Source organism: Hirundo rustica, chromosome 3 (assembly GCF_015227805.2).
Source record: "Hirundo rustica isolate bHirRus1 chromosome 3, bHirRus1.pri.v3, whole genome shotgun sequence".
In the NCBI taxonomy this organism is placed as follows: domain Eukaryota; kingdom Metazoa; phylum Chordata; class Aves; order Passeriformes; family Hirundinidae; genus Hirundo; species Hirundo rustica.
In genome coordinates, this window is record NC_053452.1 from 51,009,479 (window position 1) to 51,034,477 (window position 24,999).

Genomic DNA, 24,999 nt, shown 5'->3' on the forward strand with positions numbered 1-24,999 from the left:
GACCACTTCACTTTTTTTGTGATGGTCTCTCTGAGGCACAGGCTAACTGTACCAGTACAGTCACTTCTAGCTATTGTGTTTGAAAATGCTGACTTCATACATCCTGGATGACATCCACAATCCATCATTTTAACACGTCTTTCTGACTCATGATGCATTGTTTGCAATAAAATAAATGCAATGGAGTCAAATTCAGTGCCAGGTTCCCCCAGCATAGGCAGCGCAGCAAATTGATGGTATGGCTGCAAAACAATATAGCCATTTACTGCCAATAGCATAAGAACAAACCAAACGGAATCTGGACCCAGTCCAGCATAGCTTCTCTCCAGTTCTTGTAAACGCAGCTTCGATCTCTGGGAAGCTCTGAAGCACGAGTCAGATGAGCTACTGGCACACAAGTAGACACTACTTGAAAGTAAACAGACAGGGCAGGCTCCTGGGAAGCCCAGGTGAGTAAACATTGCAATAAAACAACATGAAGTGTGAAAAAGCAAGATTTCAGGAACAAAAGAAACAATTAAAGCAGAAGTAATTCTTCTATATACTCTTATATATCCACTCTTCTCCTCTCTTCCCTGTGCCAGACACTTGACCTATCTTCCCATCACATCCTATGGAGCCCTGTTCTCTGATGAGCAGCAGGCTGGATATTTCAGGACTGAAGCCCTTTGTTTCTCCATACAAGTAATACCAGGCTGTGCTGGAGCAGCACCGCCTGCAGTCCTGCCAGAACGCCTCAGCCCTGACTGAGGAGAGGAATGATTCAAACCATTCATTTTATAAGTCTCTTGCTTCAAACTCCCTTTCTCCAAGCTGTCCAATAGCCTAATAACTCCCCATTTGCCAGGGAAAAAAAAAATTTAAAAAGTAACTACTCCACTGCAAAATTATCAAACTTTTTGTAGGTCTACTATTTCGAGCTATGATGAGATGTGAGAGAAGGATGTACAGACCCACCCATAATTCAGAAGATAAACAGATCTGGGATTCAAGGGCTGATGAGAAACTTGCACCAATTTCTTCAAGGCAACTTGAGGAACTATAGCTATACCTGTCCTTGGCAGCTTTCTCATTCTTTGGAATGGATATTGTATGGTTATTTCTTCAAGCAAGAATTAGACCACTAATTGCAAAATGCAGTTCAGTTCAATAAAGCCAGAGAGACGCAGACAGGGCAATAAATGCTTTCAGTCCATTATCAAGAGAAGAATACAAGTGTTTTAAGAGTGGTCAGATTCACTACATTTTCAATTTACTTTGCTTCAGAAGAATAACAATAGAGACAAAGTTGGCCCAACCTTTTTAAGGGTGTTGCACAAGTCTAAGCATGCATCTTCTTGCCAGACATCTTTTAATTCCCCACACATAGCACTTCTCAGGACAAACTGAGCTCTGCACTGCTCATGAGTTACAACTACATAGGGCAGAATTACAGTTGTGCAAAACATTTGCAGCTCTGAAAAGAGTAAACCATTCAGTTGTAACTATCCCATACAACATTTTAAATACTTCAAGGTAAATAAACCTTGTTTTTACCTCATACAGGTTTTATTTCAACTCCTATTCAGAGAATTTATTAAGACACACTTGGAAAAGGTTTTAAAAACCATGGGAAAGGAGCACACATGATGTGTAGCTTTTCAGTGCTCATAAAGAGAAGTACCTAAGCCCTTTACTAGATGTACTTCAACTGATGCCATGGGATATCATTCCAGTCGTGACAGCTGACTACAAAATTCAGTTTCCATCTATTTGTAGAATTAACTACAGCAGGTAATAGCTTAGCAGAGCTTTTTCCCCCCACTCTCTTAGAAGGAAAGTACTTGACACAATAGAGCAAGAACAGGATCTAGAATCACTGTCTACAAGCTTTGTGCTTCATTTTGCCAAAGCTTGTGATGCAATCAATAGCGTAACCTGTTCCCACACTCCACTGGCATTAACAGACTGCCTATGCTGCATTTGTTTAAGGATTTTCCAAAAAAACCCCGAAACTTCCAAACAAACCACACCCTATCTCCTCCACAGATAAGCACTCCTACTTTGTTTACCTGGGGGTAAAGGAATGCCTTAGTAATATTTACCTATTTTTCTTTCTCAAATAATCTATTTCAAGCATTGGAAGAGTTGTCAATGATGCCTCACAAACACCTATGTCACAGGATACTGATGAAGGGTAGTACCCTACAAGGGCAGATACAGGGACAGAGGCTTCTCTTCACCTCAAAAGCACTAAGCACTTAACCACAGCACTGCTCCGTACTTTGCCACAGCAGTCAGTAGCAATCCTTGCTTGGGAAGCTCTGACACTAAGATATCCTCCAAAAGGTACCCACAGACAGCAGAATTACAAACACCACTGATGAAAAAAGTTTAGCCAATAAGCTTCACCAAAATCACAAACCACACTATAATTTGTTAGAAAGTCTTACCCAGGTGGGACAGGGAATGGAAATATTTAAAAATTTGTTATTTCCAGGCCTACCAGGCAGCTCTGTATCTAAAAAATTTACCGAAAGATATTCAAACTGTATGGAAGATTATAACAGCTGTTGTACATATCTACATCCCAAGTCCATGAACAGGCAGTCCAATGCAGTGGCAGCAGAGCCAGCAAACCATCCTGGCAGGCAACCTCCAGGCAATCTCCATTTCATCTGCCTGGCCACCAGCACCCCAGCGCACGGAGCTCTTGGCGGTACCAGCACGTGATGGGCAGAGCTCAGTGCACCGTGACCATCACGCTATGCCAGTGTCCCATTAAAACAGCCCTGCTCTGCAAGCAGCAGTGTGTGAGCAGCTCTGACCACACACAAGCCCTGCCAGCCCAGCCCAACCAGGTCACCGAGTACAGCACCAGGAAGCAGCAGAAAAGGCACAACTGCCAATTAACATAAGCCTCAACGCTCCACTTACTCAGCAGCCGGTTGTATTCAACACAAATTAGCTTCTCTTTCAGTACAAAGACCCAATTAATCTTAAAGGCATGCAGGACACCAACAGACCCCTGATTTTCCTCATTTTATTTTTGTCCCTTTAAAAAGCAAAGCATAAAACATAATCCAACATCGCACTGCCTTGTAGTGCGGCACAAAATAAAGGTATTTGGAACGTGGCTTTAGCATTTATAATTGCACAGCAGCGTGTTATATAATAGAAAAGCCAGATCTCATTGGATTTTCCCATTTAAAGAGCCAAGAGTGCAACAGGGAGCAAAGGTTGAAGCACATGCACACAGTGATTTCACATCCTTTAATACCTGCAAGTAGCAAAGTCTTCTCAAAAATTTATAGGCAAAACATGTTGTTAAAAAAGTATTTGTGACCTATACCTCACAAACATATATATGTTATGCTCCATATTAAATTCTTCTGGAGGATACAATAAATTGTGTTTTTATTTAAAGAACATTTAAGCAAAAGCAAACTCTGACAAAAAGAAAGGGAGAAAACCCTGTGCAGAGAATTGAAAGTAGGTGTGCTGTTAATCAGCCACAAGTAATTAGAATCTCTTTGGTTGACTGTTTTTCCACAGAGTAATATTCAATAATCCCTACACAGCATGAAATATTTGAATCAGATGAGAAAGCTCTCATAGTCACTATTGTCAGGATGTTCTGCAAAAACAAGTTCCCTCTCCCCAGAGAGGGAAACAGATACTGTTCCTGTAAATGCTACTAGACGTTATATTTTTTCTGCAAGTCACAAGAATTTTCCATGTGAAAAGGCAGTCTTCGCAGCACAGGTCTCAGAAGGACTGTTAATCAATAACTGGCCATTTTTCAATAACCAGTCTCAGAAGGCAGCAGCTTTAAAACTGAAAAACAAGCTTTCCTCAAGTGAAGAGCATGCCTCTGTTTTTATAAATATATTGTCATGCCACCTGGAGAAAAAAAAAAAATCATGAGGACATGTAGTGACAGGGCAAGGGGGAACTGGCTTCAAACTGAAAGAGGGTAGATTAGGATTAGATGTCAGAAAGGAATTCCCCACTGTGAGGGTAGTGAGGCACTGGAACAGGCTGCCCACGGAAGCTGTGGATGCCCCATCCCTGGAAGTGCTTAAGGCTAGGTTGGATGTGTCTCTGAGCAACCTGGTCTAATGGAAGGTGTCCCTGCCCACAGCAGGGGAGTTAGAACTATATAATCTCTAAAATTCCTTCCAGACCAAACCATTATGTGATTCTCTTGACTCCTCTAATTCTCGCTCCCTCCCAGACTCCTAGCTCAGTGTACTTCCACACTACCTCAGTCCACTAAAGTGAGGTCAGGTTGGATATTCTGTGCAGAGCGTTTGCTGAGAATGAGAATGGCAAAAGTTGTTCAAAAGTAAACAAATGCCTCCCCCTTTCCTCAGACACACATTACAACAGGTTTTATAACCACAGAGAAAAATTCAAAAAAATCTTACTCTTCTTAAAGGTACTGGATTCTGTTTACTTCAGAACAGAACGTACTTACAGAACATCCCATTTATAAGCACGCAGTAACTCTACAATCCACTTTAAGAAATATCTTGGCTCACTTTAAGGATAAAATATGTTACCAACACCAGAAATCCAGAAGTGAACCTTCTCATGAAGTTGCTCCCTACCTTGTTTCCTTCTAAAGCTGTGTTAGCTCACATAATTTCAAGAGCGAAGGTCTGCTTACGCGACTCACTGGATAAAGTGTGTCAAATCACACTCCTTGGAGCCATGAAAAGGGCGCACAAAGTTAGTGGAAGAGGGAGCATAACCTCTCTCCCTAACACAGACTCTCTTCCTTCTGAAAGCTCCTGGGAACTCATCTGGTCAAGTTTACAAACCCATATTGCCGTTTCCCCTAGTTCAAAAATGAAACAAAAAAAAACCCCAACCACACTCCCCACACCTCCCCTACAAAAAAGCCAGAAACACAAAAGAGGCCAATGGCATCTAAAAAGTACCCCTGCCCAAGAATTCTACTGAAAACTGGCTGGCAGGCTTTGACATCAGCAAATCTTCATGCCTTGATGTATAGAAAAAAAGTTTCACTTTAGCTCTCTGGGACTAGATTTTGGTGATAAGAGCTTGCTACTGGCAATAATCTATACCTTTTTCAAAAGAAATCCTAGGACAAGTTTAAGAAAAGTTTGTAATCCAAGCCTGGAGTATGAAGAAAGGCTAAACAGCAGCACTTTCTCAAAGCGTAAGCTAAATCTTCAAGGAGATTAGTTAAGAGTTCCGTTAAAGGAAACTGCTAGTAGCAAAACACACTGAACTGTTTACAGCCAAACAGTAGCAGGGCCTGTTTGCAGAGCTAAACTGAGCACAAATCACCTCTGCAAACCTTGGGGCAGGAGCCTTTTCAGAACTGCAGCACAGTTATCATGGAGATGCTGCCTTCACTTCTCAGGAAGATCAAACCACCACGCTATCACCTTAAATATTTCAGTCCTGGAACGTTGCTCATCATGTAGATGCCACAAACATGTGAAATCTGATAGGAATTTTTAAAAAGCCTAATCAAAAAAAGGAGGAATCCACAAGCATCTCTGTGTTGTGTGTGTGCACCACAGCCTGCAGAGTACTGCTTTGCATCATTTATTGACTACAAAGATTCAGGTGGAACACACTGTAGTGAAAAGCCAGGTTGTGCTGCATGCAGCCTTTAGTAACACTGAGCATGTGAGGTACAATTTACTGCAAGGATGGTGAGGCTCACAGAAACTCTCTGGACACAAACTATGGCAATTGTGTTCCTAAAATTGAGAATTACTTGGTAAAGAAAAATACTGGCACAGAAGTAGATCAATACATCACAGCATAGTTCAGAAAAAATAAATTGGAAGTGTAAGAACATATTGAAACTGTGATAAGCCAGGCACAACAAGCACAAACCAGGTCTGCAGCCTGGTTTTACTGCCAATACCTCACTCAGCAGCTGGTTGTTGCTGTCCTTTTCTGGTTTACTGCCATCTGCTTTTTTCTTTTCCTCTTATTTTGCAATTCAGACTGCAAGTAAACACATCCCTACCATAGTTAGGTGGCTTGGGAAAGTTGTTTGTGTTTAGAAAAACCCAACAAAACACAACCTACTTCTTTTTTTCCTTTCTTTCTATTCCTACAGGGAATAAGAGTGAGGTAAACCTGTTTTCATTTTTCTAGCGATAGGAAATGTACAAAAAAGTGAAAGTAGCATTATCTAAAATTTGCATGGACTTCGTGTCCAAGATGGGGTGTACATTCCTCAATGAAAGCACTGTTACAATTAAGAATGACAGGCAAGAAGGCTCATCTGGTTGTCTACCACCACACCGCCACTCCCGCACTATAAACTAGTGCAAGCTCCACTGACATGACATCTCTGTCTTCAGAAACAGCTCAATGTGTTTGGTGTGATTTGTGGTGTCTTAGCATGCAAGCCAAAATTCAGTACTCTTAATTTTCACCACTACATTAAGTCAGCATGCAGGTGATGAGGAAATTGACTTTGAAAAAAGGAAAAAAAACCCAAGCCAGGACTGGCTGTGTAAAAGAATTACTTCTTATGTCAAGGGTGGGTAACTGGATAAACCTGCATTTCCAAAACAGCTTTCAGAAAAGCTTCCTGAAGCAGAATTGAGAAACAAGATAGCTTTGTACACTAAGATACAACAGTATGAATCAAGTTCTGTCAGCACTTCTATAATACGCCTTTGCCTGTGCAGGAGTTTAAAATGAAGCTGAAAACGATCAGGAATTCAAGAACCAAAAAAAAAAAAAAAAAACCCCACAAAAAAACCACCCAAGCCTCTTCAGCACGTTCACCAAAATATTCTAGAGTATCATGAGATTTTAGGTTGAGGATCTTTCACTGGACTTTCAACTGGTCAGACTGTCTGCCTAGGACATCAGCACTGCAATGTATTCCCAGCAGTCAAATGAGAACTCAGGCATCCTACAGAAAACTTAGTTCTGAAAGTGTTACTTCCTCAATCCTTTTCCTTACTGCCTCCCAGGAGAAAGATGAGAAAACATTAGGAAGAATTTTTTATATGTCATTGACTATCCTCAGATCTTTCAGGGAGCATCCCTGGTCTTGATTAGGAAAGAAAACATTTTTAGCACAGCATACCATGCAATAGGAGGTGGGTATGGCACTATGCTGCAGCAAAGCTCTTCTGAAGATAAAATTTCACCAGCTGGAGTATTTCCTGCAGGGGTGTGCAGTGGCACCAGCCTCATTCCATAGCCCTCCAATGCTAAGCAAAAAGCCACTGGCAGATCACAGAAGCAATCTGTGAGCAGTGTGCCCAGTGGACCAGATTGCAGAAGGACAGTTGGTCCTATGTCAGCTTCAGATATAAGAGGAAGACCCTGAAGAATGTTGACAGTGAAAATAAATCAACAAATCAATCAACCTTTGTGTGAAGACTAGGCCAATTAGTAGGCATTACTGGAGGCTCAGACTGTAGTGGTGTGAAACAAAAGAAGGAAAGACTGATGAGCAAGTGGCCGGCAACCAAACTACAAATTCAGTCCCTAAGTACATGGAGTCCCTTCTGGAAACTCCAGTACCGTGAACATTTTTACTGGCTTCTTGAGGGTTTTGGATAATTCTCAGTAAAAGACGCAAGGAATCAATTTGCCTAGGAATTAAACTAATTATAGATTTGGCCTCCAACGTGCACTATTGAAGACTACTTGCTGAGATTAGAGACCAGTTGAAAATCCACAAATGTGACTTTTAAGGGGAAACTCCTGCTTTCCCTGAAGCCATCTGTACAGACTCTAGTCCCAAAAAAGGAAGAGTGCTTCATCTAACTGAATTTTTATTCCTGTATGATAGGCGTCAACTGGAAGACCTCTATAACTTGGAATCTCTGCTACTTGGCACATTTTACGTCTCAGCAGATACCTGTGCTTGATTTGTTCCAACTCTTAATTCCAAACCTAGTTTCCTCTTGTTGACAACTGCACTGGTAAACTGCATAAAAATGTGCAGAAATGTAGCTAATCCCTGAGAAAAACTCTGTTTCCTCCAGAGAGCTGAAAAGGAAAACTAGGCTTCAACAGATCCAAAACAACTGGATGAAAATTGATTTATCCAGAATAAAAGGGAGCAAAAACTTCAACAGACAATGAAAGGCAGTCTTGTACCACCATCCCATTGAAGCTACAGAAGGTATTAATCTACTCCAAAACAACCCAAGAGTTCCCCAGCAGAAAAACACAGAGTACAGCTACAGGCCTGTGTCAGCACTGACAAAGCAGTTCAGTTTTCCACTGGTACAGCCTGCCCCAAACCCCCTGTCTCCTCCACTGCAACAGGGACACAATTCTGCTTTCTGGAGAAACCTGCATCCAGGTTAAGCTGCAGTGACCTGCCTTCTGGAACTTTGTTTACTCTAGCAATTATCAGCAAGTTAAACATTTAAAAGAGAAAGTGAAGCTAGCATTCAAGTGGTTCTCCTTTTGAAGCTACCAACATAAAAAGAAAATTTATACCATCTGCATGCTAACCCTAGTCATTCCTCCCTTGAACTTGACTAAGCAGTTAAGGCTACATCTATACACTAAAATGGGGCTTTGGACAATTTAGCTATTTAATGGCTGTCATAGTTAGACCTATAAATCAATGAGAGTTTTATTCAGAGTCTACTAAATGTGATTCCTCTCTCCTGAAAAAGAAAAATAATTTACTTCAGCAACAAGACTTCAAAGTGCAAGTCTTAGAATACTCCCTAACTTCATTTCTGATGTTTCATCTGCATTTTTATTTGCTTATTAAACATTTCCCCTTAGTTTCTCTTACATTCATTATACAAATCTCACCCACAGACACCAGTGTCCACTCAAACCATGCTTCAGCTCAATGCATCTAAAAGTAATGACTTTCAAGTAGTGCTTGGCTGCAAAAACAGTGCACTGTGACATGCACCCTCAGTGACCAAAGGCAGTTCATTAAACCAGGGCAAACTGCATTAATCACTGTGGCATTTCTGTTCTGGTATATTACTGATGTGGCCTGAGGTTGGGTGGACTAGATTAAATAATACCTTAGCATGTCTCACCAAAAAACCAAAATATCCCACATGCACAAATCACTTTTGACAAGGCTTCTGATAATACTACAAGATTTTTTTGGGATGCTTTCATTCAGATCTCCTAATTCTCAAGTAACAGATAAACAAGATTTCCAGTTTTAAGTACAGATTGCATTTAAAGAAGCAAAAAAATTAAAAAGGAATAAAAATTACCCTGTAGGTGGATGTGAAAGCAAAGAGCTCACATGTGAGCTTGTGTAGGAAGAAAAATTATGTACTCCCACTGAATCAGCTGATCCTAGTAATACATAGAGTTCCATCACCACTCATAGCCAGAAGCAATGCTCTAGGCCAGTGCTCATTAATTTCTCTGGAGTTCAATATGACAAGCACAAAAGCTTTTCCCTTAAAAATAAATCCAGACTGCCACATACCTGGGTACAAAGCCAACTTAGAGGGAGTGAACAGAAACAGCGGCTTCTCAGCAAGCTTTGCAAACAGCAGCAAGAGCACCAATACTTGACAAAACCACAATCACAAAAACATCAGGGAATCAAACTGCAACATTATTTCTTTTAAAAAACATGTGCTTAGCCATTACCTCTATTTTTCACTGCAAAATAAAAACATGGTACTACCTAGGTATGTAATGCAGTACAACAGGACACAGAAATCCATTTCTTCTTGCTGTCAACTTATTTCAAAGGCGTGTTACTGTATAAAGTCCTTGAAAGAGTATTATTTACATATTTTCAGAGAAAAAATAATGCAATGAGACCTCAGAGAACTTCAGGATTCTTGGACAGTTCTATTATCATTTTCCAGGTTTCTCTTTTTCCCCCATAAGAAATAGCCATGAACCTACATTTCCTTTACATTTATTTTCCACACAGAATCAGATACCAAATTCCAGGTTTCTAAAGTCACAACTTTTACAGAGGTAATAGTGAATAAGGAAAAAACTCCACTGCCTGCCATCAATTTTTCACAAGTGGTGTTTCTTATACAAAAGCTTTCTTGAGAGTTATCTCAAATAAACTGAACACCAATCTTTTTGCCACTCCAACAAGCATCCTATCCTGCAAGTACAGTAGTCAAATGCTGCATCCCGTTCTCACCAGGACAGTTTTGCTGAACACTGTTATCATTTGGATTTTGGTTGAAATAACCCTATTTATTTACATAAGTGATTTTGCAAAATTCAGTCTTTCCTTAAAAGGGATTATCCTAATTAACATGCCAAGTTAAACTGAATGCACCTAAACAAACAACTTAAACTTCCAAGACTGTCAACATCATACTGTTCTTTTTTACTATTGCCATCGATGTACTCAATGTCAAGTATGCTCCCTGAGCACATGAATAGACCAAAGGCTCTTTCCCACCCAAAAGGTAGTCAAAAAAACTGAACAGAATCCTCTAGAATCAGAGCCTTATGGAAGCCTCTTCTCATGGGGTTGAGCTAGAAGTGTAAGATGAGTCTCACGTAGCACAGATAAGCACCATCAGTAATCCCAGCACACACTTTGAAGAACAGGCTGTGTTACAACGCAAGCCAAGTCTTCAGACCTTGGACTTTCACTCTGAAAGCCAGAACAAATCAGATTTGCTCTACTGGTCTGCAGACACATTCCCTGCTATCCCCCAGACTTCCAGTATAGTCTCTTTTCTTTACAGCTTATAAATTACTTCATGTTAAGATCTCTTTGTCATGGTTAAAAATGGGATGTTTCCTGCTACCTGGCACCTACAGCTATGAATGGAGACTCCCTACAAACAGAGGCAGCAGTTTCCTCAAAAAACCACAAGTTTATTTTGTACCCCCAACAGCTGCACTATAAGCAATGAATGTAGGGCTTTTTAAAGAATGTACTTCCCAGATACTTTGAGAGGCAGTTTTAAGGACCTCATTTCAATAATCTACAACTGCCTTGGGAGGGGAAGAGGAGGGGCAGACACTGATTTCTATGGTGACCAGATACAGGACCTGAGGGAATGGCCTGAAGTTGTATCAGGGGAGGTTTAGATTAGAATCAGAAAAAAGGTTCTTCAACCAGAGTGTGTTTGGGTACTGGAACAGGTCAAGAAAAGTGGTCAATAAAATGTTTGGAGAGTTCAAGAAATGTCTGGACAATATTCTTGGGCACATGTTGTGATTCTCAGGTATAGTCCTGTGATGCGCCAGGAGTTGGACACAGTGATCCTTGTGCGTTCCCTTCCAACTCACCTTTTTTCACGATTCTGTAAATAAGTCTCCAGAAGAATCACAGATACTTTTGGACCCCTCTTCTCCTGGCCTTGGCTAGCAGAAAGAAAGGGAGTGCGCAGAAACATTAGCAGAATTCACTGAAAGGTGCAGGACGCCAAACCACATTGTCTGGGTTCTCAGCCCTGCCCCTTTGCACAACCAGCATCATAATGAGAATTGCTTCCTTTCCTTCCTTCCATCCACTTTCCACTCATTTTGCCTCAGATGCAGATGGGCAAGACAGGATTACAAATTGTCAGAAAAACCTCCAGTTCTTGATTTTGGTAAGCCAGGTCATCAGCCTTTAACCACTGCTCACTGTTTTGCCCCAAACAAATGGGAGGTCAGCCTCCTGACCAGCATCAAGAGGCCCCATTGAGAGCCACCATGACAGGCAGTTTTGCTGGTTTAAAGTGTGGTGAAAGCCAGAGACTTAGCTGCCATTCTGGATCCTGCCTGAGGCACAGGCTCTGCAGCGTGGGATAAAATTACACTTCCACACCCCATGCAATACCTGTTTTGTAAGTATACAGTTTCAGTTTCAAGGACTATCAGTTTAATACCCTTGAAGATGCCAAGTTCCCTTTTCTTTCCTTTTTAAGTTTACTTTGGATATAAACACACAGTAACAGACAACTGAACTAAAAGTTAGACAATCTGAGTCTAAAAAGAAATATATGCTTCACTAATACACACAGAACATGGCAACTAAGCACCCAGACAGTCATGATAGAAGAAATCTCCTCCGTCTCTCTGGAAGAACAAACCTTTCGTATGAAACGAGCAGTATGCACAAACATTATCAGCCACACAACAGTGGCAAAATCTGCTGGTGATCACTGACATCACTGTCATTCACCAAAGGACTGAAAAGGGCCCTTCTCTTGTTTTCAAGATGACAAAGAATCAGTGCTACAGTTCGGAAAGCTAATGCATGTATGTCTAGCTTTTATTAGCAACACACACTCAGCAGATTAGAGATACCTTCCCTTGATCAGTTTTAAATAAGCAGGATGGTGAAGGATTCCATTGCTAAATTGAGACTTTTCATTAATTTGTTACAAATGTCATAATTATGTTATTAAGTATTCAAACCCATAACCCAGAAACATGAACATTTCTTTTCCAGCCTCGTCAAATGACAGTTTTAGAAACACATTATCAACAGTTGAGAATGTCTTCCTTCTAAGAGTAAGGAGAGGAGGCATCACTTTAAAATTTCATAAAATTGAGTAAGATTTTAAGACTACCTCCAAGGTGCTCAAAATTAACAGAGCAGAGGAGGGAAATCCTAATGCAGATTTAATTGTTCATGCCTGAATTCAAGGAATGTCTGAGGCTGAAGTTCACACACACAGGATGGATACCTGTAATTAAACACTAATCTACCCAAAGTCATATCTTTGTGATTTACACACAGAAGCACATACACACACTCACTTCAGTCCCATATCTGTTTTACTACACAAGGTTTAAGGAAACATTGAGGCTGCTGTATGTGGCTCTCTTCCTATTTTGTCCAGTTTCTTTGTGAATGTAGCTGCAGAACTGCAGGAAAGCTGGTAACTAAACCAATAAGCAATTCAAGTGCAAAATAAGCTTCTGTAAACCCATAGAAATTCTATCTGATGGGTACAGTATGTAGCAAAATTCCTGTATGTTATAGCAGGAAAGGAGAATAAATACTGTTAATAAAGGTTAAAAGGGATATTCAAAGTAATTTTTACTTGCACTCTTCTACTACACCACAGGATCTCAAGACCCTGCCTGCAATAGTGGGTGCCATATAGATATACAACAAATATGCAGGCCTTGTCCCAAAGCCAAGAGGAGGAAAGGAAGTTAAAATATTTGTTGAAGAAGCAATAAATACAAGTTCACATCAAAGGAAAGGAAATATCAGGAGCACATGGCTATAAAGGTCACTGCAGGCTTTTAGTATCTCCAGACAGAAAAGAAAAAGCCTTAACATTATAATTATTCCTTTACACTGGAGAAACAAACTCATTTTGCCTACCAGACTCCTCCAATTACAAAGCAGACAGCCAGAGAAGCAAAGGAATGGCTGATACCAAAATCAATTTACAGAAAACCTCACAAATGCCACCCACTTTAGAATCCACATAAATATTTGTTTCCCAGATCACAAAATCAACTCTCATAAAAAGTCTAATCAAGCCTTCTGAGAAGACCTAAACTATGAAAATATTGATTATTTTAAACCTTGTGATGATATTCAAATACACTTAATGGAGGAAAGAACTTCTTTACTTTGGAGTGTCTCAGATCCATTAAAGGCCTCTGGGTTTTGAACTGCTGTACAAAGACAGGTCCAGCATGATAACAGAAACCGCAGATGAAGACAACACTTGGCCCACCTCCCACAAAGATGACACTGACTTAGATTGTGCTAAAGAGGAAAAAAAAAAAAAATCTCAGCAGCTGCAGGTGCTTGCTGAGCAAAAACAACAGGTAAAGAACTAAAACAAGGCAAATAAAGTAAAGTAGCAAGAGAACAACAGACACTGGAGATTCACAAAAGCCCCGGCAAGGGTCCATCACCCACGCAGAGCTGCACTGGAGTGACCTTACTTGGTACCAGGTGAGAAGAGCAGCACCCTGAGTACATGCATTCCCCATTACCTGGCATTCCAGCCTAACCCACCTACACTGATAACGTTCAAACGAGCAACCGTAGCTATTTACCCACACCACACGTATCGCAGTGCGAATGGTGTACTGCTCTAGAGACACTATGAGCTATATTAAGTATTTAGTAAAATGAAAAGCAAATTAATATAGTTCCAGAATATTTTGTACCATTTCCTACATTATTTCTCACTGGGAGCAGTCAAGGCAAGCTGACAAACTTTTTTCTTCTTAAAACCATGTGAACTTGCTTGCTATCTGTGCTACTGTGCACGTACATGTACTTGTATTTCACAGCAATGAGGGAAAATAAAGGAATAATCAAAAATCTAATCCCTGTTAAAACAAGAGACATAAAGGATAAGCACATCTGTATAGTTCCTTCAAGTAGAAACAAGTAGCTAAGTCAACAAACTGTTAGGAAACCAGCTGTACCATTGGAAAAAAAAAAGAAAACAAAAAAACCAAACCAGGCAAATTACTGATTTGTAGCTTTTTGAATTGTTGACTCTGGAAACCATCCAGTGGGTGAAAAAGGAAAGTAACATGCTTCTTAAAACATTAAGAACTCAATAACCTCACACTAGAGTTTGAATCTCCATTTCACATGGGCAGTTTCAAATACACAGAAGAGCAGGTAACTATGTACACAAGAACCTAACACAATAAGCACATTAACAATGACTAGCAATCTATATTTTATCATGAAGCGCTAAACAGTTAGGTTTTTTACCATTCTGAGGAAAAAAAAAAAAAGGACAAGCTGCAAACTCAAAAAAACCTCCAACAAACAAAACTTAAGTTCTAATTTTATTTGTAAAGGCTACGAAACTAACTACCTTATTCCTTCAGAAAAATAAAATAATCAGTTAGCTGTAAATTATTCAGCTCTAATAAATACACAGACTATAAATTTGCTATTTAAATGCTTTCTAGCCTCTCCTGTTACATGGCAGAATGGAAATAACTGAAATTTAAAACAGCGTCTTGAGGCTACAAGCTAATATTTGTTTTGTAAACAAAAACTGATACAATCCACCCCTTCCTTCCCTCCCCCAAAGGAGTGCTAATACACATAGACTCACTTGAGCACAAAAAAATAAAGGAATAAAATTCCAGTCACAAGTTAAGTAGCAGAATCCCTGCCAGACTAAGAGAATTTAAACACTAGGAGCCATGTGGGGAAACAGGAATTACATGATACAAGACAGACAGTGGCTACATAGGCTGGACAGACCTGCTATAAATCAATGGCCATCAGCATCCCTCTGCTACCACTGCTTACCTACCTCAAGCACTATAAATATTTTTAACACTTTGTTGGGTTTGTGTTTGGGTTTTCTGTCTGTTTTGTTGTCAGACTTATAAAAGTCAGCGTATTTGAACAATGTCTATTTTTCTATACTCTGCCAAAGGCACACCGCCCCTCCCGCACATGAATGGAAGTATAGACAGTTTCACATTGTCTTTGGCAAAGCTGTCTTCTATTACAGGCAGGCATTGCATTCTGTACTCTCCAACCTACCCTTGCTTTTACCAGTTATTTACCCAGACTGTAGGCAGAAATCAAAGTAAACACACACAAACTCACTGATCTATTTCTGATGCAGGACCATTATCCCTATCAGAAGAAATCTGATTAATAACTAAAAAGTATTTTTTTCTTCATAGCCAAAGCAGCCGATTGCATAACAAGCCAGGGGATTTAAATACACACTCACATTTGTGAGTGCCAACACGAACTGCCAAACTGCACCAGTCACTTACAGACTCTCTGTAGCATGCAGAAGAGCTGATAAAACACTGCTGTGCCTGATGTGCACCGTATCCCACAGGCAGCCTTGCTCGCACTGCAGAACAGAAACCTACCTTTCGGTCTTGTGGAATTCCCATTTTTTTGCTGCTCATCCTCCTCATTAATGGTGAATAAACCTGGGGGGTTTGGCCTGGCACTTTTCTTCAGTCTCTCTTGTCGGAGGGCAGTAGTTGAACTAGGCATGTTACTGTTGCCTCTTGTTTATAAAAAAAACCAAAAAAAAAGTAAGAAGCTCCAGCCTCTGATTAGCCGCTAGCTGCAACGCCGTCTGCTCATTTGAGCACTTGTAACAGATCCCCTATGGATAAGCAGCATGCAAACAGCTGACAAACACCAACATCCAGTCGGCACTGAAAGGCTCGCAGTCCTTCCCCTCCTTGAAGAAAAGCCCTAATTAAAGGCACATTGCTTTGGATGCTGCTCTTCGCTGTCTTAACCTGTTCAATCAGATCCCAGCCCACAGCTTCAGGTTCCTCGCAGCGGCATCTTCTTCCCTGCAACCTTCTTCCAGCTACAGCACACTAAAATATTCAGCACGCAATACAAGAGGAGAAAATATGATACGCCGCTGTTAACAGTTGCCCTGACAACACGGACACATCCTAATCAAAGGAGGGTCTGTGAGTGCTGTCTCCTCAGCTGCAGCCAGCCGGCCTTGGGAACGCTGTCTCTTGCACGCTTGTGGAGAGCTGGAAGCACCTCGGCAGCAGGGGCTGCTCCTTCCTCCTCTCCAGGCAGCGGGAGGATGGAGCTGCGGTTGCACAAGCAGATGAGCACTGAGCGAAAAGAAGCCTGAAAGGCTCCAGGCACGAACCTGCTTTTCGCTCAGCTGCTCTGCTTATTCATGTTTGGAAATTTTATCTTAAAACAACGAGGATGAGTCCTCTTCTATATTTGCATGTGCTGGGTGTCGTGTGTGCCACCGCCCCTCACCCCCCCTTAATCACCTTCCTATGCAGTACATACCTTTTGCATTAGGAATGCATACACCCACAATTACAGGCAGGTGTAGGAACATTCTTTTCCACTTGTGAAAATGCAAAAATGAGAACTTCTACCTTGTGTGGACAACACGGGATGACAAAATTCTGAAATTCTGTACCACACCATTAGTTATACAGCACCAACCTTTAACATACACTCGAAAATGAGCAAAGTCCGGTAGTTTTAGTCAATTGACTTCCCTCATATGCCGGCATTCTGGATTTTCTTTAGACAATTGCGACAGAATTCTTGCTCACAAGATTTGCAATCTGAATGTTCCATCCTTCACATTTGCAAATGCCACTGTGTAACATGCTGGAAGTTTCACCTGAGAGACACCTTAATCTTCATCTGTTTCCACCTCAGTTCAGCGTGTGCTCACCATTTCAAAATGCTACCAAAGAAAAACTGCCAGCCAGAATCACTCCATAATTTTAAAAGTACACTATTTTTCCTCACTTCAGGGTTGTTTTGTTTCGGTTGTTTTTTTTGGTTTGTTTGTTGTTTTTTTTTTTTTTTTAAGGGAATCTCGATGTAACCTGATCAGCCACCACAAGATGGCACAGACATTAGCTGACAAGTCTGTAGGTGGCTCATTGAAAACTGCAAGTTATACAGATGTATGTGATCCCCTCAACGACACAGGTAATAAAACTGAAGAAGGGTCAGAATTTATGACACGAACGATGTTGACTGCCACAGTGGCCTGGGATGCCCTTTACAGAGGAGTCCTGGATCATGCTCAGCTGGCAGGACAGCTCTGTTCTTGCACATCTCAGGCTCGTGAGCCAGGATCACAGCAGACTGAGAAGAACACAGCACCACCTGAAGGCTCAGCTGCACCATTCTTCCCTCTCCAGCGCAGGCACAAAACACCCAACCAAAACAGAAGCATTTTGCAGGAGGACACCATTTCTGAACCGAGCCCAGAGCTCACCTCTAGTATGTGTTTCCTCCTGGCTACATCCTGCCTCTTGTCTGCACCTTGGACTCTGGGCGTACCCAGAAGCTGTACCCCATGACATCTGTCTGCAGTTAGAGACGCTTTGGACTACAGGGCGTGGACAGAAGAGTAAGGAAAAAAGCTCTAAAACAAGCTGTGCTTTGGCTCAGCCATTTGCCTTCTGGCGTTTATACAGGCACTACTACTTTATTCCATAAAGAGAAACAGCTTCATTCCTCAAATCCCATCCACCTAAGGCCTCTCACAAACACTGCATAACAGAACACACAATCCCACAGGAAATGGACAGAAGTTAGTACCATCACAATTTTTCATATGTGCCAAGACTTGCCAACAGAACAAAAGAACAATATTTACGTGGCAGCTTCATTAAATATCGCTCCACCCTGTTTCGCTGCTTTAAGTCATTAGGTAAAGATTTCCACTCTTTTAAAAACTATGCTTTTTGATTGCTAAACTCCTTAAATAGGCATTTCAAAACAGACAAGAAGCGTATAACACACAAAAATACACTTGACTGGAACTGCCTCCCAGCTTACAGGCATGTTTACTGTTTCAGCATCTCCATTTCCCTAGTACTGAAGGAGTCATGCAGAACAGCTTCAGGACTGAGAATGACTTCCTTGGTCCTTGCAGGATCCCCCACACCCACATGAGTGACTTGCCCTCCTTACAAAATGTAGTAATAACCAAGTTTGATGCTTCAGGGCCTGGTGCAGATGGATTTGGGCAATGACACACAGGTAACCCAGGTGCTGGTACATATTTCTTCCTGTTGACATAATAATGCAGAGGTGACAGAGGAAAAGTATCAAGAGCACATTCAGCTTACACAGCAAGATTTTACTTCAAGGTCCCTGCGGTTAACAACTATGCCAGCTCACAGCATGTTTCCAAATGCCTAATAAAACGCCACCTATTAGATATAAAAGATACTTATGATAATAAAAAAATACCCCATAGCTTTAGGCACTTGGGCAATTTTTTCTGAAAAATGTTCCTAAAAAATACTATTAAGCATACATTAAAGGTACCAGTGCTGCATAAAAGACTGTGCTGACAACCCACCCCCCCCTTCCTCAATCCATTGATTTAGGGAAGAAAAAAGTTCCTGAGGTATTCCTAGCAGGAAAGCTTTGCTTATTTCAGACTTGCCTCATCCACGTGGGAGCTTGTATATGAAAACTGGGATGAAAGCAGCATTCCCCCAAGGGAACAAAGGGGTGGATAATTTTAGTAACGAGGCTGTTAAATGCTTAAAAAAAAAAAAAAGGAAAAGAAAAAGAGAGAATTGTTTTCTTACATAACCCCTATTATTGATTTCCCCCCCTCTCTAACTATTAGTCATCCTGTGTATTAAAAAAATCACAGCTGAGCTCTCTTACTGATGGAGTGAGACTCTCATGAGATGGAGTGAGGGCAACTGGGTATCATGAGGGCACCGGGTCATTTTTAGGTTTTCCTTTTTACAACACCTGCAAACTGATTATCAGACAAACCATTACACTTAAACACACCCACTTTCACCCACTGGATTCTATAGGTATAATTACCTGCACAAAACATCATCTGATACGCAACAGCCTTAAACAGCAGCTTTAACAAGGACTATTAGGACAATTATATCATGGTATGGGAAATGCGAATATTTATGACAGCACACTGAGTGATGTTTCTGCTTTACCATCAGGTATTAATGCTTGGTATCTTCACATATGAAATGAAAATGAAATTGAAGCTAGTCACCATGGCTGAACTCTAAGATTTGCTGTCTTTTTTCATTAACAGGATTGTTTCATTCCCTGTAAACTATCCAAACTGACCATGAAGCTCATAACTGTAATTTAGACTCTAATGAATTGTACATAACTTTGCATTCCACAGCCACTGCCTTATGAAAGCTTCCCCTCAACTTACATGTATTTTGTATCAAGAAATAGATCAAGCAAATATATTATTTTAGCATACATTCCTTTACAGAGTGCCACTTTTTCATTGTTATTTCTGTTTTTCTTATAACTAAGAGGGTCAGAGCAAAGTAGGTATATATCTTATGTATTTATGACAAGAAAGGTTACAGAATTTTGCTTCTATATTCATGTTTTCCCTGCATGAAACAACAGGGTTCCATTGGGAACTAGGTTCCAAATGCTTCTTCCTTGGGAAAAAAAGATCAGGAAAATTCAGTTAGACTCTCCTATCCTGTTGTGCAAAAACATTGCAACAATAAATTCTCAACACACAGTCAAAACAAATCAAAGCACACAATCACGTTTTGTATAGGTTTTTATACGTTCAATATTAATCACCTATGTCAAAAGCTTTTTCTAAGAACTCATTTAAAAATGCATAATATAGGCAATACTAGATCATACAATATCTCAAATTTGAAGGGATCCATAAAGATCATTAACTCCAACTCACAGGACCATGCTGGGATGCACATACACTAACTAAACTCCAAACTCAAGCTGTTCCTAGTTTTCTCCAGGTATCATATGTCTGTTTACTTTCTGCTTCACTAAGTTTTAAATCAGGAAGTCAGGCCTAAAAGATGGAAAAAGTAGGGACTTTTTTTTCCCCTTTTCCTGCTCCTATGAGAAAACAGCTATTTACCCAGCATCAAAGGACTGGAAGCCTCCTTTTCTATGGCATGTAAATCTAGGACAAAACAAACTGGCCTTAAAAAGGCAGGCAGGATTCATCCCCAAACCTGGTTTTGTGTCTTTTTACAGTTAACTTGGAAATAGCAAAAATAGCCACTGTATCAGAAAAAGCACTTGCTTCCATTAAGTCAACCACTGTCTCAAACACCTAATTTTTTCCACTGCCACTCCCTATTTTCTCTTCCTTCTACCTCTTATTTTCCAAAAATGACACATAATAGCCTTGTCTTTAACGGGGTTTCTAAGTTTCTCCTCAAAGATATCTCTAAGGCCTCACTTCTGTATACAAGATAATAAAGGACCAGCCAATTATTTTTACTGCAGTAACTGAATTGGTTTTAAACAACTTCAGTATATAAACATCTGATATAATAATTGATTTCTTCTTTTCACCTTCTTGGAAGAAAAAATGCTCCTTGAAATATGAGTTAGAATATAAAATGCTAGAGAATAAGAAGGGAAGCCTTCTTCCCAGTTTGCTGTCCCCTTCACATGCACGGTGCCACACACTACACCAAGAGCTGCTCAGAAGTGACTAGACAGAAGAGTTAACTGTTTTCCCTTCTGTCAGAGAAATCTAAACCTGTGTGCATTTCCATGCACAGGGAAAATTTAGGATAAGGCTGGAAGCCCTGCCCTGTTTCAGTCAAACCCATTCGTCAGCACAAAAAGGCACATGAACACGAGGAGTTCATCAAGAACTCAATCAAGAGTCTCATCATTCACAAACACTTTCCACACATACACACCAATAAAACAATCTAATACAAGACTTAAATTAACAAGCCTGTCACATTTTTTAATTAAACTGATTTGCATAGTATGACTAATTATAAACATTGCACAAGGCACACCATGATGCATCAAAAACATATTCAATCATTCTCAGTCAACACTCTTTATTTATATATAACAGAATGATATTGGATGAGGCCCTATAGCAGAACACACCATGTAACTTCAACCAATGGTCAGTGGAAAGGCAGCAAGGAACTGGGAGTTCACAGGACAGGAGGAAACAGGAATTTTGGTAGAAGACAGAAGTTACAAATTTTAATTGCCCTACAACTAATAGCCAGGGTAATGTTGTCAATGCTTCTGTCTGTTAAAAAAAAATAAACAAACAAACAAAAAAACCACCCGAAAATTATTTTCAGAATAGCTGGGTTTTATACTTGTCAAGAGAACCAAGCATTTGTATAGCACTCAAAATTAAGAGCACTTATGTACATACTAAGTTTTTCAGTAGAAATGAATACTTCAAAGAAAAGGCTCCAAGCTTTTTCACAGACACAGGGACATGAAAGAAAAGGCAATATGCCAAGACCAAATTAATTTTTTTTCCATTGTTGTATTACCAACAGTATCTGATGGATGTAATCCTGTGAACTGTGTTAATTACCAGTGCTTTCCTGACATCTTAGTTCCCAACACGTTTCTTAGGGGATGACCAAGATGTCTGGACTTTTGGATAAGGGAGAACAGCATTTCAGATAGAGAGACAAGGAATACATGGACTTTATTTCTCTCCTCACTAGTCTCACAGTGACTCTCCTTTTAGAGCACAAATCATTCCATCACCTCTCTGAAGAATCTCATTGTCAACAAGTCAGGGTTTCTAACTCCATTTATCTGAACAGCAAGACAGCCTAGTCCTGCATGTCATCTTAGCAGACAACTTATGGCTGTTTGCCTTGAACTCTGACAGATCTCCTAGAATACCTATTTTCAAGCTTTCTCCCTAAAGCCTACTTGTTTTCATGAAAGCAAATAAGACATGACTCCAGAACCAACACTAAGGGAGAGCTGCAGAATTAAACCTGAACAAGTTTCACAAATACACCATTTCTCATGCATGTGCAAGGTTAAAAAAAAAAGAAAAAAAAAATACTATACACATAGCCTTTTCTGCCACTGCATTTCTCAATAGAAGTTACATAGAGGGGATTCCCTTCCTGAAGGAAGAATAGATACACAAAGAGAGCTACCACAACAACAGCAGCAGCACACTGTGGCTTGTATTGTGGCTGTAGACTTACACATATTTTTTTCAAGTGGAAAAGAAAGTATGTTGTTGCAAGGTTATACAGTATTTACATAATTGAAGCTCTGATCATTTAATTATCCTTAACACCACAAATAACTTTCAACTTTAAAGTATTAAATTTATCTGGGATAATAATAAATCATGCAAATATTAGCCATCTCAGAGTACTGTATATTTACAACATCTTGCAGTTTGAAACAGCACATACAAAAATACATCTCTTTTCAAAATTAAGCTCAAGGAAAACAGCAATGCATGTTACTTTTACTAATTTAATTAAAGTTCTCTTTCTGTACTGGAAGTACCACATAAGCCAGCTGTTTGACCACCACTTAACAGGCCTCATTCTTTATAAATTCAGATTTTTTTTTTTTTGGTGGCACTGTTTGGCTTTGGGGGTTTTGCGTGTCTGCGTGTGTAGAGTTACTTTGGATTTGAATTTTTTAGGCAGAGGAATTTTTTTTGGACAGGGTTGGATTTTTGTTGTTGAGTTTGTGTTTCTTGTGGTTTCTATCACACACACATCTTTTTTACACTAGTAATGCTGGGTACAGATGGGTGGAGAAAGACAGCCTGATTTCCATTTCACAATAAGCACATTAAAAGGCCCGTTCAAACTTTCCCACAGTGTGTAATCTTTGCACAGACATTACTTGACCAGTAAGAGATATCAAGGCACAGTACCTGAAAGCTTTCTAAAGTCAAGGGATGGCTTCTATGAGGATTTTAACCTAAATTTAATTTAGTTGTATAATTTTTATTCTACAAGGTACTGATAAATCTGAGTCTCTGTGCATTCAGCATTGACTCAAAAAATGTTAATGTATGACCAAAGATATAATCCCAATTTCAAAGTTCGAATAGGTTCTCATCAGTGGGGGAGGGTGGCAATAGAAGAATTGCAGATCCACGATTTATATACTAAAAGATAGAAAGGATTCGCAATGTACTAAGGTTTACATAATCGTGGATGGAAATTACAGCACGCCCACCACACACAAGCTTCAGCACCTGCAGCGTTTGTGAGCACACACCCTCCCCGTTTCCTCACACCCGGCGCTCCCACAGTCGCTGTTCACGGCGCGGGTGAGCGCAAGGAGCCGGGCCAGAGGTGATCCTGGGGCGGTACCGCTGTGCTGGAGCACCGGGACATCCCCCGGGGCCGGTGGCCGGGCACAGGCACTGTCCATCCCCGCCTCTGGCCACAGTGACCAGCGGCGTCCTGCACCCGGCAGCTCCCCTTGGAAAGAACGCGAATCGCCCGAGTCGGCAGAGAGACAAAACCCGTGTGTCACAACAGCGTCGTGTAAATCCTCCCCAGCAAAACACGCTGGCATCGCTGGGAGAGAGCCATGGGAACCAGAGCACGCCTTCAGTTCCCAGCCACCATAGGCTTTCTGCGCTTTTGCGCTTTCCCTAATAATTTATCTATTTGTTAGAAAAAAAATAAACACAGCAAGATGAAATTTGATTTATTCTCAGATGGAGAAAATACCAGGATAAGCAAGCAACAGATATAAAGTCACATCAGCAGTTAAAGAGCAAATACCTCAACTGTTCGGCTTTCACGAGGCACTTGGCACTGACATAATCTGAAGTACGGAGTAATACTAAGCACACTTAGAAGAAAGAACTAACCACAACAGTACACAAAAACACGGCATTAAAGCTTCTTTACAACATTACAAACACAGAGCTCTCTCTCGTATCCCAGAGCTTAAGCAAATCGTTACCTGCCAAGGCAGCCCAGAGCATGCGTGGGGAACTCTCACAGGCAGAGACATGCCAATGTTTATGGATGGGCAGCCATAAAATGAGGTGCCTCAGAAGCTTCTCCATGTGATATTCCCCACAAGAGGGCCCTTCTCATCTCAGGAATCATGGAAGAGCTCGTTAGCACTATAAGATGCTCGAGTAGCTGTGACTGAAAAATTCTAACTGGTATAAGTCAGCATATCCCCTGAGCACTGTACTCACTTTGCCATCAATACATTTATAAATGGAAGAATTTAAAAAAAAAAAAAAAAAATCCCTTCACTCTGATAATTAAGCCATTTACCCAAAGAGAGCTAGTTAAGTGCAGCAGACCATCTGCCAATAATGGGAGCCAGTTGTATCTCCCTGCAAAACCCTTGTGGTGATGTTGAAGCCTTCCCCAGGATCAGCCCTGAAAGTCCATGTGTGTAGCCACAGGAGGCAAGGAAAGAAACAGACCAGCCACACACCACAACACAAACACAGAACTTTGTTTTTTCAACAGAAGCAATAGGTCGGCTAGTAGATAATTTCACCAAACACAGATGGGATGTTGACCTTCCTGAGGAGCCGGATCCAGACACAGGTGTTCCGCCTGCGGAGCAGACTGCAGCCAAAGCCATCTGCATGGCCCTCCCTGGGCACACATCTGCTCGCTCATGGATGGACCAAAGAGCCACAGAGCAGATCCCTGATGTGCTTTGAGCTTGTTCCTGTTTGTAAACGCCTGCAAAGCGGCCCCCATGATAACTCAGAGACCTAAAAGGACCTCAGCAGACAACAAACAGCTTCACAGAAGTTTAACTCTGACATTTCACTCATAAAGAAGTTTCAAATGAACTCTGACAGGACAAAGCAATTTAAATTCAAAATACTCAAGAAC

General features: G+C 40.7%; 1 protein-coding gene across 9 annotated transcripts in view; it reads right to left on the bottom strand.

Annotated features, from left to right (window-relative positions):
• The window catches only part of MAP7 (microtubule associated protein 7), a 109,903-nt gene that overhangs the window by 83,146 nt on the left and 1,758 nt on the right, over positions 1–24,999 (bottom strand). For 2 of the 9 annotated variants that reach the window (XM_040059813.2, XM_040059812.2), the window contains exon 1: positions 15,754–16,405. The exons of 4 other annotated variants lie outside the window; for them this stretch is intronic. In XM_040059813.2, the coding sequence (XP_039915747.1) occupies positions 15,754–15,883 (130 nt within the window). In that variant the 5' untranslated portion in view covers positions 15,884–16,405. Of the gene's footprint in view, positions 1–15,753; positions 16,406–24,999 lie in introns of those variants that run through there. 3 more of the 9 variants (XM_040059818.2, XM_040059819.2, XM_040059814.2) reach the window with 3 other exon arrangements.